This window comes from Sceloporus undulatus, chromosome 3, assembly GCF_019175285.1.
Source record: "Sceloporus undulatus isolate JIND9_A2432 ecotype Alabama chromosome 3, SceUnd_v1.1, whole genome shotgun sequence".
Classification (NCBI taxonomy): Eukaryota; Metazoa; Chordata; class Lepidosauria; order Squamata; family Phrynosomatidae; genus Sceloporus; species Sceloporus undulatus.
Genome location: NC_056524.1, coordinates 262018146 through 262034559, shown reverse-complemented (window position 1 = coordinate 262034559; position 16414 = coordinate 262018146). Strand labels below are relative to the sequence as shown.

The 16414-nt window shown below is 41.1% G+C and overlaps 1 protein-coding gene across 1 annotated transcript in view; it reads right to left on the bottom strand.

Moving 5' to 3' along the window:
• TTC14 (tetratricopeptide repeat domain 14) overlaps positions 1-2731 on the bottom strand; it is a 30846-nt gene extending 28115 nt beyond the window's left edge. Inside the window, exons 1-2 of the mRNA XM_042458546.1 lie at positions 2646-2731; positions 2186-2277 (exon numbers count right to left, since the gene is read on the bottom strand). Coding sequence (XP_042314480.1) covers positions 2186-2277; positions 2646-2731 — 178 coding nt within the window. The remainder of the gene's footprint in view (positions 1-2185; positions 2278-2645) is intronic.
• Positions 2732-16414: the final 13683 nt, after the last annotated feature.

The window sequence follows — 16414 nt, the reverse complement described above, 5'->3', positions numbered from 1 at the left end:
AGAATAGAAAGCACAAAAATGGCACGCACGGCCATGCTTTCATATCAATATCAATATGGATATAAACTATATAATAGATATAATTAAATTCTACATAAGTTAATACAAAACTTGATACTGTTACAATTCATCTATATGTAAGAAGTGAAAACATCTGATCCTCCAGATAGCTAATTCTGAAATGAAGACATGGCTCCCAGATTTTCACACTGAATTTGACCAAACCTCATATGCAGAATTAAAACATGTTCTTTCTACTGCAAGTGATTTAGGTATAGGATTGCTGCCCAAAGATATAATAAATAATAATAAATAAACTTTGGTCTTAATGACATTCAAGGTCCTTGACAAGCCTTTGTAATGTGAAGATATTCCACTAGAGGGTGAAATAAGATCATTCTGTCTAACTGCATCCAGCAATCTGTAAAAAAAATGTCTTGAAGGAGGGGTTTTTCATACCCTATAACCCAGTATGTGTAGTAATTAGATACGTACTTACAGAATCCTGGAATATAATTTCTAGATTTGAATAATATTGTTGCTTTCCTGCTTCCTTAACTATGCTTTTACATTGGTTGACTCAAGAAGACCTAACTGAAAGTGATGGATTTGTTTTATTAGAGGATTTATATTTATTTATATATTCATTGCATTTATATACTGACTTTCTATCAAGGCATCCCAGGCAGGTTTACAGTTTGAAAATATAAAAACAAATATAGAAAAATAGAGCTCTCTATTCAGGACCTGATAGCACAACTACATAACTAGAGCATAAATGCAGTTGGCCCTCCACATCCACAATTCCTTATCCACAGATTCAACCACCCACAGCTTGAAAATATCCCAAAAGTATATAAATTTCAAAAAGCAAACCTTGCTTTTGCCATTTTGTATGAAGGACATCATTTTACTTTGTCATTGTATTTAATGGGACTTCAGATTTCACGGATTTTGGTATTGATGGGAACCCCAATAGATACCAAGGGCCCACTGTACAACTGATGTCAAAATCAAACAATTTATATACACACACACGCGCGCACCCGCACGCACACACTACATAATGTCTGTTAAAACAATTTGTTATATTTTGATTTTCATACATCTTTCCTCCCAGCAACCTGAAGTATGTAACATCCTAGCACCATAACAGTACTGTGAAATAAAAATGGATCGGAGATTACTTTAGGACCAGATCTTAAAGCTAGAGGAAAGACCATTCCAAAAGGCCAATACTATTGTGCCACATTCCCAATAAGAATTAGCACAGAGTAAAGCTTATCCTGTTCCCTTCTATTTCAATTAGAAGGTCCTAGTACAGAGATCTGTACCAAAGGGCACATAACATGTCCATAAAGACATATCAGCTCACCAACAATTAGGGTCTTTCTGTAGACCAGGTTTGGCAAAGTCCCTCCCAATGTGTCGAACTGCTGCTCTCTTCAGACCTAAGCCAGAATAGCCAAAGGTGAAGAATGCTGGGAATAGCAATCCAACAACATTGGGCGAGCAGCACTTTGCCTACACTAGGAGCCAGCATGGTGTAGTGGTTTGAGCATTGTACTGTGATCCTGAAAACCAGGATTCTAATCCTGCCTCGGCCATGTAAACCCACTGGGGTGACCTTGGGCAAGTCATACTCTCTCAACCTCAGAGGATGGCAATGGCAAACCCCCTCTGGAGAAACTTGCCAAGAAAACTCCAAAAATTGTTCAAGAAAAACAATACAGCATTCTCTAAAGCCCTTTCTTCCACCTGAAGACACCTTAAAATTTAAAACAAAATCACTAAAGTCATACTAAAGTCAGCATTACAATAGGATTAAACTACTTGCAACATTAAAGCATACACAATTTAAAACATACACCTATTTTTAAAAAAATAGTGCAAGAAAAACAATACAGGTTTATCTAAAGCTTTTTCTTTTTAAAAAAGCCCCACAACCTTCCTTCAAAAACTGCTGATGACAGGGAACTGAGTGTCATTAGCACACTGATGTCACCTAAAATCTTAATGGCCTCATCCAGAGGCTTCCTATAGATCTTAAACAGCATGAGCATGATGGCGTAGGACCCTATGGTACCTCACTGTATAAGAGCCACTGGAATGAACAGGGATCTCTCGGTACTAGCTTTTGGAATCTGGCCCTGTAGATACAAGATCGGAACACAGTGCCTCTTACACCCATCCTGCCGAGTTAGCCCAGTAGCATCAAAAGCCACTGAGAGATCCAGGAGGCTTAGTGAGGCAGTACTCTGCCTGGCTGCATCTGTACTGCAGAAAACATAGAATCACAGAGTTGGAAGAGACCACAAAGGCCATCCAGCCCAACCCCCTGCCATGCAGGAAGACACAATCAACTCACTAGAGATAAGTGGTCATTCAGCCTCTGTTTTAAAACTTCCAAAAAGGGGACTCCACCACTCTCCAAGGCAGTGTGTTCCACTGACAAACAGCTCTTACTGTCAGGAAGTTCTTCCTAATGGTTAGGTGGCATCTCTTTTCCTGTAGTCTGAATCCATTGCTCCATGTTTTATTCTTTGGAGCATCAGAAAACAAGCTTGCTCCATCCCCAATATGGCATCTCTTCATATATTTAAACATGGCTATCATGTCATCCCTTATCTCCAGGCTAAACATACCCAGTTCTCCACATAGGCGATGGTTCCCAGAATGTCACAATTTTGGTTGTTCTCCTTTGGACCCGCTCCAGCTTGTCAATATTCATCTTGAATTTTGGTACCCTGAATTGGACACATTCCAGATGAAGTTGGACCAAAGAAGAACAGAGTGGCACTATTACTTCCCTCAATCTAGAAATAATGCTGTTTGACACTGCTGTAACTGCCATGGCTCAATGCTATGTGTAAATCTACAGTGCTATATAAATCAAGAATAATAATAATAGTAATGCTATGGCATTCTGGGGTTTATAGCTTTGTGAGATATTTGGCCTCTGTCATGGAGCTCTGTTCACAGAACAAACTACAAATCTCAGGATTCTGTAGGATGGAGCCATGACAGTGAAAGTGGTGGTAAATTGCATTATTTTTGTTGTGTAGATGTAGCACCCACCTGTCTTTGGTCTGGAGCACAGCATCATTTAGGACACCTAAGGCTGCCTCCGGAAAAGTAAATTAATATCTGGAAATGCCAAGTTTCTGTACAAATCAGTTTTATTTCTGATACCCAGATAATGTTATTTCAAGGAACACATGGAGGGCTATGAAGATCAGTAAATACTCAAAGCAAAAAGAACTGGAAATCTTCAGTATTTTTTCAGGCAGTCTAGGTGAGACCTAAGGTCTGATACCAGACTGAAAAGCATCCAGATAACCTGTTTCCTCCAAGGATGTCTTAAGTTGCCTAGTTACCACTAGGAACTCTCACACATTCACATTTTGTATTGTTTTCTAGTTTCCTGAGTTTCACACCCAAATAAATCAAAGTAACAAGAATAGTCCACTTCCTCTCAAGGATGTTTCTAAAAATTCCTCCAGTCGTGCTGACTTAACAACTTTTAAACGGTGCAATGTTGTGTCAATTCCACTGTGTTGTTTATAGAAAGGATATGACACTGTGAAAGGCCACTGTGTCCTAGGAGATCCCAACACACTGTGGCACTGTCTGGCAGTGATAACAGGATCCATAGGCTTGACAACAATTGAGACAGTTTGAGTAAAAGGAAAAGAGGAAGGCTTATTGTCTTCTCTTCTCTTTGCTTCACTTCTGATTGCAATATTTTATTGGTTCCCATTAATTTATTACATCCTCAGACTCTCTATCATCTGTAACTAAAGCAATTTCAATCATTCCACAAAGGACATTAATCTAAATATACTTCCACTGGGAAAAATCAGTTGAATATTACTGCCGTTTTGACTACTTATGAAACTCCAACTTTTTGCATAAAAAAATAAATCAACCCCTCCTCCTCCCCCAAATGTCCACTCTGGTTCTAAAAATATTAATGAATACCGAGACACCTTGAAACCTATTTTAAAAGTAAATTGTTGGACCTGGAATCTCCCATCTAAGTACTAACCAGAGCTGACCCTGCTTAACTTCTAAGATCAGACAGGATCTAACATCTTTAATCTATTTAGACCAGTGGAACTATGTCTTATTACTGACTGTGGGCATAAATGAGTCATAGCCCTCCCTCCTTGCCAACTGTCATCTTCTGGCCTGGAGGAGGTGAAAGGACAGGCCCAACGCCATCGGGCCCAGCCTCAATTAAGAAGCAGAGCCCTCCCTCCAGTCCATCTGCCTTGGTCCAGGCCTCACAGGGAGAGAAGAATGCTGGACCTGATCCTCTTCCCCACCACCATTGACTTCTCCATTTGTTTCATTTTAGATTGTAAGCCTGAGGGCAGGGAACCGTCTAATTAAAATAATAATTGTAAGCCACTCTGAGAGCCTTTAGGGCTGAAGGGCGGGGTATAAATACTATAAATAAATAGCACTTGTGGACCAAATTATATTGTCACACTTTCCTCCCTTCTCCAAGTAGTGAGAAGTTCCATGGACAGAGCGCCTATCCATTTCTTTTGGAATGAGGTCATTGGAGGTATATCGACATTTCTGCAGTATTTGGCACAGCGCAAGCATCAAACAGTCAAGCCCATTGTTTCCACATCAGCTCTCTAAGAACACAGTTTATCCTAAGATGCTTAAGTGGGCCCAACAAAACCTGATTCTTGATACATTTCCAAGTTGTACAGTACTCAAATTGCAGCCTGTTGCTCTGTTTCTAGAGACATGTAGGTTGCTGGTAGGGAAATTCTGCCCTTGCTTTCATGTATTTCTGAATCATGCAGAAAATTTAGGGAAAGTCATCTAACAATCAGTTCTCATGGAAAGATACTTCCATGTCAGTGATACTCTTTTGTTAAGAAGACTAAGGTCAACAGCCTGCATTGTACTGTACTTGCATAGTGGAAATCTATACTTGTCTAGTTACCCATGGATTGCACTAAAACTGCTGGATACTGACATGGTGCCGTGAGTTGTGTATCTGCCAATGTGTCTGCTTCCTGTGCAGCGTGGAAGCCATGATGGCCACTTTTGCCATCCCAGTGAATACAGTGGTACTTTGAAGGGACTGGTGAATAATTATGCACTATCCAAAAATATGGAACTGCAAAGCTGGAAAGTTGTTTGTTAGTCCCAACTAGAGTAGGCACTTTGAATCAATTGCTGAATGGATAAATACAACTGATTCATTGGTTCTACTCACATAGGTCTAACAACAGGATTTAAGCTCATGTTAAGTGGAACTCTGCTTATAGAACCACAAACTGACAATATTCATTTAGGGTTGCCATAATTGTCCACTAAAACCCGGGACAAAATGTAGGACAAAATCTAGACCAAACTGCAGGACAAAACTCAGCCCAAAATGTAGGACATTTGTCCTGCAGTTGTCCTACAGTTTGGTATAGATTTTGTCCTACATTTTGTCCCAGGTTTTAGTGGACAATTATGGCAACCCTAAAAGAGTCAACCAAATGTATACCTGAAGTTATGATTCTGGCTCAAAATTTTGGCTGCTTATTGCATGAGGACAATTCATACTGACTCAGAGAAATCTGAGAGGAAACCCAAAACAATATATTAGTAAATAGATTTCCATACATGGGAGCTTGTCTCTTCCTCAAGTAGATCCAATGTTATCACCAACGTTTAACAGATCAGTAATATATTGGTAGTGAAACCAGATGTGTCTGGTAAATCTGATTGTTTTATTTTCAGAATATTTATATGCAACTACCTGTAATCCTTTGATAAGCCCACATATTTGTTCCTTTCAGCAACTGGTAATCAATGGCATATTCTGCTATTACTCATGACCATTTGGCCTAGGGTTGCCATAGCTGGGGACCTCCAAACCGGGACAAATGTAGGACAAGGTTTAAAAATGTAGGACCTTTTTTTAAAAAAATTTCCTAGCCAGGAAATTTTTTTTAAAAAGGTCCTACATTTTTAAACCTTATCCCCCCTCCTTCCCAGCTTGGGAGGAAGCCTCGGCCTGCTCCCAGGCCGGGAAGGATGGTGAGGGCCGCCTGTAATCGCGGCAATCGCCGCGGTGGCAAACGTCCTCCTCCTCCTTCCCTGCTTGGGAGGAAGCCTCAGCCTGCTCCCAGGCCGGGAAGGAGGGCGAGGGCCGCCCGTCATCGTGGCAATCGCCGCGGTGGGAAGCGGCCTCCTCCTCCTCTCGGTCTGGGAGCAAGCCTCAGCCGGCTCCCAGGCCGGGAAGGAGGCGGAGGCCGCCCCTCATCGCAGTGATCGCCGCGGTGGGAAGCGGCCTCCTCCTCCTCCTCCCTGGCCTCGCTGGGGCCCGGGAGGGAGCATCTCCGCGGCTGGAGCTCCAACTGCGGAGAGCCCTCCCAGGCCTCAGCAAGGCCTTGGAGCTGCCGCGGGGGCTGAAGTGGCCACGGTGGGCGGGGCTGTCCCGGTTTGGGCGCCAAACTGGACCGGGACCGGGATGGCACCGCCCAAACCGGGATTGTCCCGCCCCCCGGCGGGATATGGCAACCTTAATTTGGCCAAATGCCCCTATCAGATTCAGAGATGGTATGCCATTGAATAGTAGTTGCTGGGGAGCAATAATAGTAAAGGGATATTGGCTTCAGCTCCTGCTTATGGGATTAAATATAGACTGTTTTAAAATATTTGTATCTTATTTGTCTTTTTAAAATGTTGCATGTTTTAATTAATGTGTTTTAATTGATGTTGTTCATTGTTGATTTGTTGTTATTCCCTAGAACCATGGGGAGAGTTGGGTAAGAAATAAACATTATAGTTGTTGTTGTTAACATCATCTTATTGGTCACTGTAGGAAATGGGATGCTGGACTAGATAGGCCTTTGGTCTGATCTACGAGCCACTCAGAACATAGTGAGGTTTCTGATTATATATCTGCAGAATTTCTCATGGGATGAATCTGCAATCTCCTACAGATATATTTAAGCATTTCACTGCCCTGAATTGCTTAGAGGCTCATTCACCCTTAAGCAATTAATTCCTATCTAGTCTATGCCTCTGTGCTGTTTTAACACATATACATACAGCCTGCTTCTGCTACATAGATACCCACCAGCCTCTAAAGAGAAATTAAAAGTAAAGGGGCCATTTAACGTGTAATGAAGCAGATGCTCACAGTTCGCCCCAAAGTCATTAGCAGCCCCCTTTACTCTAGATTGCTTTGCAGTTAAAATTATCCAAAGTTAAACATGTCTGGAGAATAAGGTTAGCCTGAAAACTATCAACCAGAGCAATATTTAAGCTAGAAAAAACATGAAAGATGCATAGGTTAACTGATCTTTCAAATCCCAATGGGGTAGCTGAACAACAATCTTGAGGGACCTTAAACACTAACCATTTGCTATGGCGTAAGCTTGTATCAACTGGAGTTTATCTCATTAGATATATGGAATATTATACTAAGTTGGCAGACTGGTCTATATACAGACAAGAGTAGAGGATGAAATGTGAGAAAAGATGTCAAAGGGCAATGAAACCTGCCACCACCAAAAAGAGAAAGAAAGACTGGTCTTAATTTGAAAATCTCTAAGGAGATTATTGCCTGTCCTTCCTGCACGATTGCATGAAGATTGTCAGACAATGTCATTATCACATCTGTGACAGGTTCTTATCACGCAATTGTGATAAGATTTTCAGATGACGTTGCACTTATCCTGTCCTTCTCCTGCCCTGAAGTGGCATGGCCCCATCAGTTTGTATTAACAGAAACTCACGTTAATACAATGACGGGCCCACTGATGGGACAAGGACTGGATAAGCATGTATGCCATAAGGATGAGGGTAAGGATGGGAATGATGCCTCTTTACCCCATGTGATAATCTCCTAAAACAATTTCAGCATCAACTGAGACAGTGCTCAAAAAGGAGCACAGCTGTAGATATTGGTAGTAGAAAACAAAATATTGATGTTCCATCTGTGTGCAACACACTGTTAGCTTGCAGCTTGAAGCCAGAACTGTGTGAGGCTGAAACATTTTCTTTTATGAATTCTGCCTCACAGAAGAACTTTGGGCCCCTTTCCCTCAGCACTGTTTGAAAAGGTATATTTCAAACTTTCTGTAGCATACTTAGAAGAAAAAGAACTTCAGATACAGCAGGGCAACTTTAAGCAAAGGCAATTTTAATGAAGCAAGGGAAGCTTTGCTGAAAAAGCACACATCCCTGGCATCAGTGAATTCTTGTTGTGGCTTGACATCTGCTGTAACCCTTTTGTTCCAGAAGTCAAGGGGGCATGCAGCTGCAGACCTGACTGTCATTTTGCCTTTTTAGCTCTTGCTTCAGAACACACACTGTTACATAGAACAGGTAAGATTAGAGGTTTCATAGAAGCACATTGCAGCCTTGTACCTTAAAAAGCTAAATATTGTTGCATCTTCCACCTGAGAACAACTCTTAAAAATATGCAGACAGTGGAAATGAAAAGGACAAATCATGTGTATGAATGGAGGAGTATGCAAGTTCTTTTCCCTCACAATTATTTATACATGCTTCCACTGGACTGGAAGGAACAGAAGTGCAGCTGCTTAATTCTGCAGGCAGCTTCAGCCAGAGAAAGGAAAACCATTATCGAATCGATTGTGGCTTTCTTTGATGAGGAAAATATACAGCATAAGGAATTCAAATTTTTCCTTTGTTGCACTGTACTATCATACAATTTAGTGGAATGACACTTTATGGTGATTAATACCCACTACATGGCAAGCCTCCAGAACAAATGAAAAGCACATTTCTAGACTGAGGGAAGTTTTAATAGTGCCTCTTTGATGTGCTTTGGTCAGATCTCACCTGGAATGTTTGTTGGTGAAGGAAAAGCCAATTCCTGCCTCAGTAAGTCACCCAGATGCAGCCAAAAACCAGGGCTGGGAGTAGGAGTAAGGAAAAAGGAGTAAAGGAGTAAGAGGTTTTTACTGGAGTAGGAATAAGGAGTAACAAATATATTCCTGTTATTATGTTGTATATGCAAACCCCAAAAAACAATTTTATTATATTGCACTGAGGAAGGGACTGGGAGGCAAACACACACACACACACACACACACACACCAGCCTTGCAAAGCAACCAGGGCTTTTCTCCAGGGCTGGAGAACAGGAGTAAGGAATAAATGAGTAAGAGTTTGGTTTTTTAAAGGAGTAGGAGTAATATTAAGAAACAAATATTAGTATTACCACAATATGGACTAGAGTTTTGCCCACTTTGTTGTGAAGATAGAGTTGTTACCACATTTGCTGAGAGCACACACCTCTATATATACCTGATTTTTTCCCTGTTTGGGAAAACATGGCAAACAATTGAAGCTCTTCTTGTGCCGCCTGGTTGTATTCTAGCAGAGAAAAGGCTGCAGTCATTCTAATAGAAATGACCCCAGATAAACAGCAGCATAGTATGGGTGATATTAAGAATTTTGGCAGTGAAGTGTCCTCATGTTCTGGGAGGGCAAAAAATAGCTGCAATCTGAACTTTGGCAGAAAAGGAGTTAGATTGCAAAACATTTTTTTTAAAAAAAATATAGACTACAAATCCAGAGATTATCTAAAATGAGAGAATGAATACATTAGAGGGGAGGAAGTGTTGCAAGTTCAAGGTGGCTGCTCTCTTTTATACTTGAAAGAGTAGAGATATTTGAGAGGAGGGCAGGAATTGGAACAGCAGATTTGAAAGTGAAAGATTTTATGTTTTCTTCTTTAAAATCTTCCAGTGGCACATCAAAGGGCAGGATCCTTGAAGAAGAAGTAAATCCAAAGAAAGATAAAGATGGCAATTCCAACAGCCATGGTAAAGCTCTACTGGGCATGATCTCATAATGCAGCAATGTAAATGTGGGCACCAGATTTGGGATCCTAGGAAGAGTGAGGCAAAGCATCTGTTTCCTGACCCCATATCCTCCAAGAGTCTCTGTTTGGTAGGGTTGGCTTCAATTAATCCTACACAATCCCTTATCCAAGCTGTTTATGAAATGTCATGATTTCTTTCCCTCCTTCCACTTTCCTTCTTTGTCCTCAGCTTGCTTCATTTGCTCCAAACCTTAAAAAGTTGTTTCCACTCTGCAGAACCAAGAGAAAAGGAAGCATCTTGCTCTTTCCAATAGGCTCATGCAAAAGCAGACTGCTGCAGCCTCTCTTAGCTTTGGAATAGAACACCCTGGAGTGGTTGACCCAATTTTTATGCTAAGAACAACCCTGTGAAGTAGATTAGACTGAGAGGCTAGGATGGGCTCAAAGTGATCATTTGAGTGCTATATAATGAAACTGGGGTTTGACCTGATCTGTATTGTGCATTGGGTAGAACAGGTGGATATGATCACAAAGTTCATGAAGTGGATCTGAGAGAAGGGTATAATTTTGAGCAAGTCCAATAAAGGCATTTTGATTTTAGAATAATGCATTATGTTAATCATGCTGTGTGCATGCATTCACAGTGCATTTATTTACTGATATGGGTGTCTCCTGTTGAGTTTTTTTCCTCCACTCAGTACATAAATTCCCAAGTTTTTCTGATTAAGATAGTAATTTAGTGTGTTCTTTCTCATTACTAACTTTTACCTTCTTTTTGACTGCTCACATCCTTTTGAACACACTGTGATGTTGTTCAGCAACATGTGTGTTGGTGTCTCTCAAAGACCTTAATCATATTGGTGGTTCCAGTTGGAGCAGATCCATTGATGCAGTTGTTGAATACTGAATCCAGACTCAAGATACATCTCATGGGCGGGATACAAATCGCCATATAGTACGTATTCTATACGTACTAGGGTTAGGAAGGGGCGGTGCTTCTGCACCCCCCTAACCCTAGTACGTATAGAATACGTACAAGATGGCGGCGCCCCTTCCACATGGGCGCCGCCATCTTTACGTACTGGACGCATAGCGTCCAGATGTGTCACGGTGCCTATGACGTCGCGAATGCGCCAGCGGCGCCTCGCGACATCATAGAGGTGCCGCAAAAAGAAGCTCCAAAATGGAGCTTCTTTTTTGCTCTGCGTGGGAGCCGCGCGGTTTGGCTGCTGCGGCTCCCGCGCGGAGCAAATGGCACCGGCGGGAGACCACCGCAAAGCGGAGGTCTGTATCCCGCCATGGATTCAGTAGGTCTACTGTAGTTGAGACTATTGATAGAAATAAGGCCTAATAATTATACTCTTCAAGGTAGGGGAGGTTTGCAAGACATAAGATTAGTATATTATTAATTTAGGATAATTAAATTTCTCTACAACAAAATGACATTGAACAGGAGAGTTAATATCTCTATCAGGACATGCAATATTAATTTAGGTAGGGATGACTCTTATAACAAATTTGTCTTTTATTCCTGTACTGTTAAAAATGCAAAAAATATAATGGAATTTAAAATATGACACAATGAATAGTTTAATATTTAATAATAGTTTAATATTTAAATGAAGAGATAGTTAAAAATATAATGGAATAGTTAAAATAGTTAATAATATAATGAATAGTTTAAAAATAGAATGAAATGAAATGAAAAATTACTACCAGCAGCAAAAGAGCAAGCCTAGTCACAAAGTAGCTTACAATTCAGCACTTACTTTACTTTAGTAAATACAAGCCTTACATCACAAACAGAGTATAGTAATATCTAAGTCTAGGAAATGGCATCAAGAGTCAACCAACACAGTCCAAGTCAAGCACAGAGTTCAGGAACACAACAGGAAACCAGGTAGGTCAGATAAATCTCCAACAACTCCAGGAGATCAGGGCTGAGAATTTATAGATCAGCAGCTCAACACAGCTGCTGCTTCCTCTGAGAGCACCTCAAGTCCTCCCTGTGTATTTGCCTCTGCTCAGCGGTGGTAGATAGGGGTAAGTGTTCTTTTTTATCTGAATGGGCAGACCTCCCTGCCAGAGCTGGTACTGCATTCTGGTCTGTATCTGAGGACGTTATCACACGGGGCAAAATTGGAAGTTTAAAGTGGAGCCAGTGCAGAATCACCCAGGGTTTAAGGACAAATTCACAGCTGCTTATCACATGATGCTGCATGAAATCAGGGAGAATGTGAGGTCAATCAGGTAATAAGTAAATCTGCAAAACTACCAGATTTACATTTCTATTATTATTATTATTATTATTATTAAAGCGCTGTAAATTTACACAGCGCTGTACATACAGTATTTTTAATTGGATGGTTCCCTGCCCTCAGGCTTACAATCTAAAAAGACACAACACAAAAGGAGAAGGGAGTGGTGGAGGGTAAGGGGATGAGGGCCAGCAGTTCTTCTCTACCTCCGAGACCTGGACCAAGGCAGATGGACTGGAGGGAGGGCTTGGCTTCTTAATGGATGGGTACACTTCTTCCAGGGAGGCCTGTTGGAGCTAGCCTGCCTCTCTAGTAGGGTAATACATATAAAATACATAGTAATACAGGAAATGATTCAATAAAACAGGCAACAAAAGAACATCAAATAGCAAGTGACAATTATGCAATGCCTGGGAACGCTTCTCTGAACAGGATGGTCTTCAGCTCCGTTTTGAAGCTGGTTAAAGAAGAGATGGCTCTTGTTTGCGGGGGAAGAAGGTTCCAGGAGTGAGGGGCAGCGAGTGAAAAGGGGCAAATTCGAGATGGGGCAGAGGAAATCCTGGGCTTGGACAGCAGACCTTGACTACCGGAACGGAGGGCCCTGGTGGGAAGGTGAGGAGAAAGAAGGTCTGATAAGTAAGGAGGGGCCAGCCCATGGAGGGCTTTAAACATCGACAGCAGGAGCTTGTACTGAATGCGGAAAGGGAGTGGGAGCCAGTGAAGGGATGCCAACAAAGGAGAGATATGGTCAGAGCGGTGGGTGGAAGTGATAATGCGTGCAGCTGAATGCTGGACAGAGATTAAAGGACGGAGGTGAGAAAGAGGAAACCCAGTCAGGAGGATGTTACAGTAATCGAGTCGTGAGACCACTAGGGCATGGACCAGGATCTTGGCAGTTTCCATTTTGCTTGTGAACTGACTCCCTTCACTAATGCCAGCCGTATGGAAAGCAAGCCTCAGATGACTTCGTTTCCCAGGGTGCCTTGCTATGCAAAAGAGGGGGAATGCTCTCGTCCCTTAAAGGGATACACACACACACTCCCCTCTTTAGGCTCCCTGGCTGCTTTCCTCCTCTAATTAAGGGCACAGCTGCTGGGAGAAGTCAGCGGGAGGACCCTTTGGAAGTCCTCCTGGACAGGAGGGAGAAATGGAAGACATGCCCTGGAAAAGGAGGGAGGATTGGCTCTCTGTGGAATCAGGCAGGCCCACCCTCTTCTCTCTCTTTCTCTCTCTCTCTCGTGTGTGTGTGTGTGTGTTTCTTTCTTTGTGGTTTAACTGATTTTGCAAAGGGCAGCCTCATTCTGCCTCCCTCTCACACAGTTTCTGGGGCTTTGGGGGCAAAGAGGATCCCCCCTGGTTTCCCCTCCCCTCCCCTCCCTGGAGCATGTGTGTGTGCGCACGCACTTGTGGAACTGACAGTTTTGAACATGCGCAGAAAAGGTATTTCTAAGTGAGCAATGGGGATTTGTCTCCTTTTGATACCCAAATTAAAATCTGACCCTAACTAATGTGCCTTTAACCCCTTGTTGTGCTCTTGTGTGTGATAACTGTTAGCAAATGGACTTGCTTTTCTGGGATGCCACCACTTTAACCATTTTTGGGATGGACGCACAGAGCTCCCTGTGCGATAATGTCCTGAGACATGTGGCTCTGGAACCTCTTCCCACTCTGGTTAAGCAGCAGGTCCACTGCTTCAGTCTCTGAGTCAGAGTCCATCTCAATGTCCATGTTCTGGAAGTAAGGTAGGACACACATGAAACAATACATTTAGGCTGTGTGTATGATATTGTAATTTAAAGATATGACTTTCATTTTGCTCCTTCTTTATATCACAACGATTGCCATTACATTCAGTGATATACAGGAATTGCAATTCAAAAAATATTACTAAGGATTCTGTATGGTGTGGTATGGAAGGAGGTCAATTGGGGGGGGGGGGGTTACACCATGAATTACTGTACCAAATGATGCCAACCCTAGTGACATCGCTGGCTGGTCGGGAAATACATTTTTATTCAAGCAGGCTTTTAATGATTAATTGGTGGCAGGAACCCTTTTATGGAATATTTTCACTGTATTTCTAACTTTATTGTTATGTGTTTTTTTAAAAAAAGAAAACCTTTAAAAATGTATTGGTATTTTATTGTGATGTATAATTGTGTTGCAACTTTTTGATTACTTTTTTTTCAAAAAGCTATTGTTGGGTGGCATATACATTTATTATTATATACATTTATTATGATTATTTTTATTTACATCCCACTTTCCTCCCAAAACTGGGATGCAAAAAAACAAAACAAAACAAAAAACAAACATAATAAAAACATACAAAATGTGAACATTAAAACAGCATAAAACTATTTAAAGTACTAAAACATATATTGAAAGAATACTTCTTATTGTGTGGCTTCAAGTCATTTCCAATTTACAATGACCCCAAAGGTCATCATAGGATTTTCTGATGCTGAAAACATGTGACTTGCCCAAGGCCTTCCAGTTGAGTTTTCATGGCCATGCAGGGATTCGAACCCTGATCCATAGAGTCATAGTCCAGCACTCAAGCTAGTCCACCATAGTAGCTCTCATTAAAAAGATAAAAGCTCTTAAAAACAGTACAGCACCAACTAACCTGTTCTTTCAAAACTTTCGTTTTGAAAGCCTATTAGAATGAAAAGGTTTCATCTTGCTGATGGAAGGACAACAAGGAAAGAGGTATTCTGGCCTCATTGGAAAGGGAGTTCCAAGGCCCTCTGACATGTCTCCACCAACTGGTAATAATGATAGATAGATAGATTATATTGGGGAGTAAAGAAGTTTCTGTTTTGGCCTCAGGATCTGTAATTTATTTATAAATTCCTTCAGTATTTTTAGATAGTTGAAGCCCATCTTATAGATATAGATTCACACACACACAAACATACAATGTCCTACACATCATAATCACCACTATTGAGTGAATTTGTATAATTTAGTTATGGCTTTTTGATGATAATAATGATGACCAATTAGCAAAAGGTTAATTAGCAGCAGATTAATAATGCATAATGAAATGTTCTTACCAATCAGCACTTTGTTTCACAGCCAGGTAAGTTATCTAACTCAGTTCCACATTTCTCAGTTTGAAATAACTTGTCCAGAGTTTAATGTTCCCCCAAATCTGCCACCTCTGCAGTCTTTCTCCTTCCATCTGTTCAGTTTGTAAGAAGTCCCCCACTGCCATTTTTAAACATTTGTTATTGCTTAGCATATATTCTGTTTAAGATCACTACATTTATTCAATTAATTATTTTCTTTGCCATGTGGTTCTTTCAACTATTATTTTGATCAAGTCCAAAACTATTTTTCTTTTTCCTCCTCCTATTTTGCTGGCTTGTCAATTTGTTCCATGAAGATGTGAGTAGGCCACTGCAAACATCTTGGCTGGAATCCTCTTGGTATTTTACACATGTATAAAACAGCCAGTGTGGTTGTGCTTTGGACTATGATTCTGGAGATCAGAGTTTAATTCCCTGCTCAGACATGAAAACCCACTCAGTGACCTTGGGTGAGTCACACGCTCTCAGCCCCAGAAAATCCTGTAATAGGTTCACCTTAGGACAGTGTGGCCAGACTTCCTCCTTTTCAAGGACTTGTCCTACCTTTCATCCTTCTGTCCAGAAGGAATTCCAAAATGTCTGCCATTTTGAGCATGACTAAGAACCATGAATTTATATTTATATTAGTGTTTTTACTTTTCATTTAGCCTTACATTTTTCTTGAATGTCCTATGTTTTGCAGTGCCTTGTTCTCCTTTCCCTCTGGTCACCCTGCATTAGGGACACCATAAATCAGAAAAGACTTGAAGGTACACAACAGCAACAACAACAAGTTCCTTTGTGGAAACACTTGGACTTTTTTGGTCTGGTGCAGAACGTTTGTGTTCAGTTCAAAGTTAGGGAAGTGAAATTGTATGCATATGCAAATCGTACATTTGATTAGGTATTAGGTTGCACATTTGGTGTCTTCCTTTGGTTTCCTTTCAGTGTTGCTATTGAACACATGCATTGTATAGCACAACCAATAGGTTACTCCACATGCCTGATCTAAGCTCTTAGCCATTCTGTAGCCTGTGGGTCTCCTCATTGCTCTGACCAGTAAGAATGCCTGCCTGACCCAGATGCTTTGTTCACAGAATACAAAGAAATAAATTTTAAAGATATATTTCAGCTGTTCCTGCTGGTTCACCACCAGAAACACTTCTTCATGCTGAAGTGGATCTACCATTAATCTCTATATGAGTGAACAAGGCAATTTTCTTTTATCTGAAAAGATTGGTTGATACGCTTGACCACTAC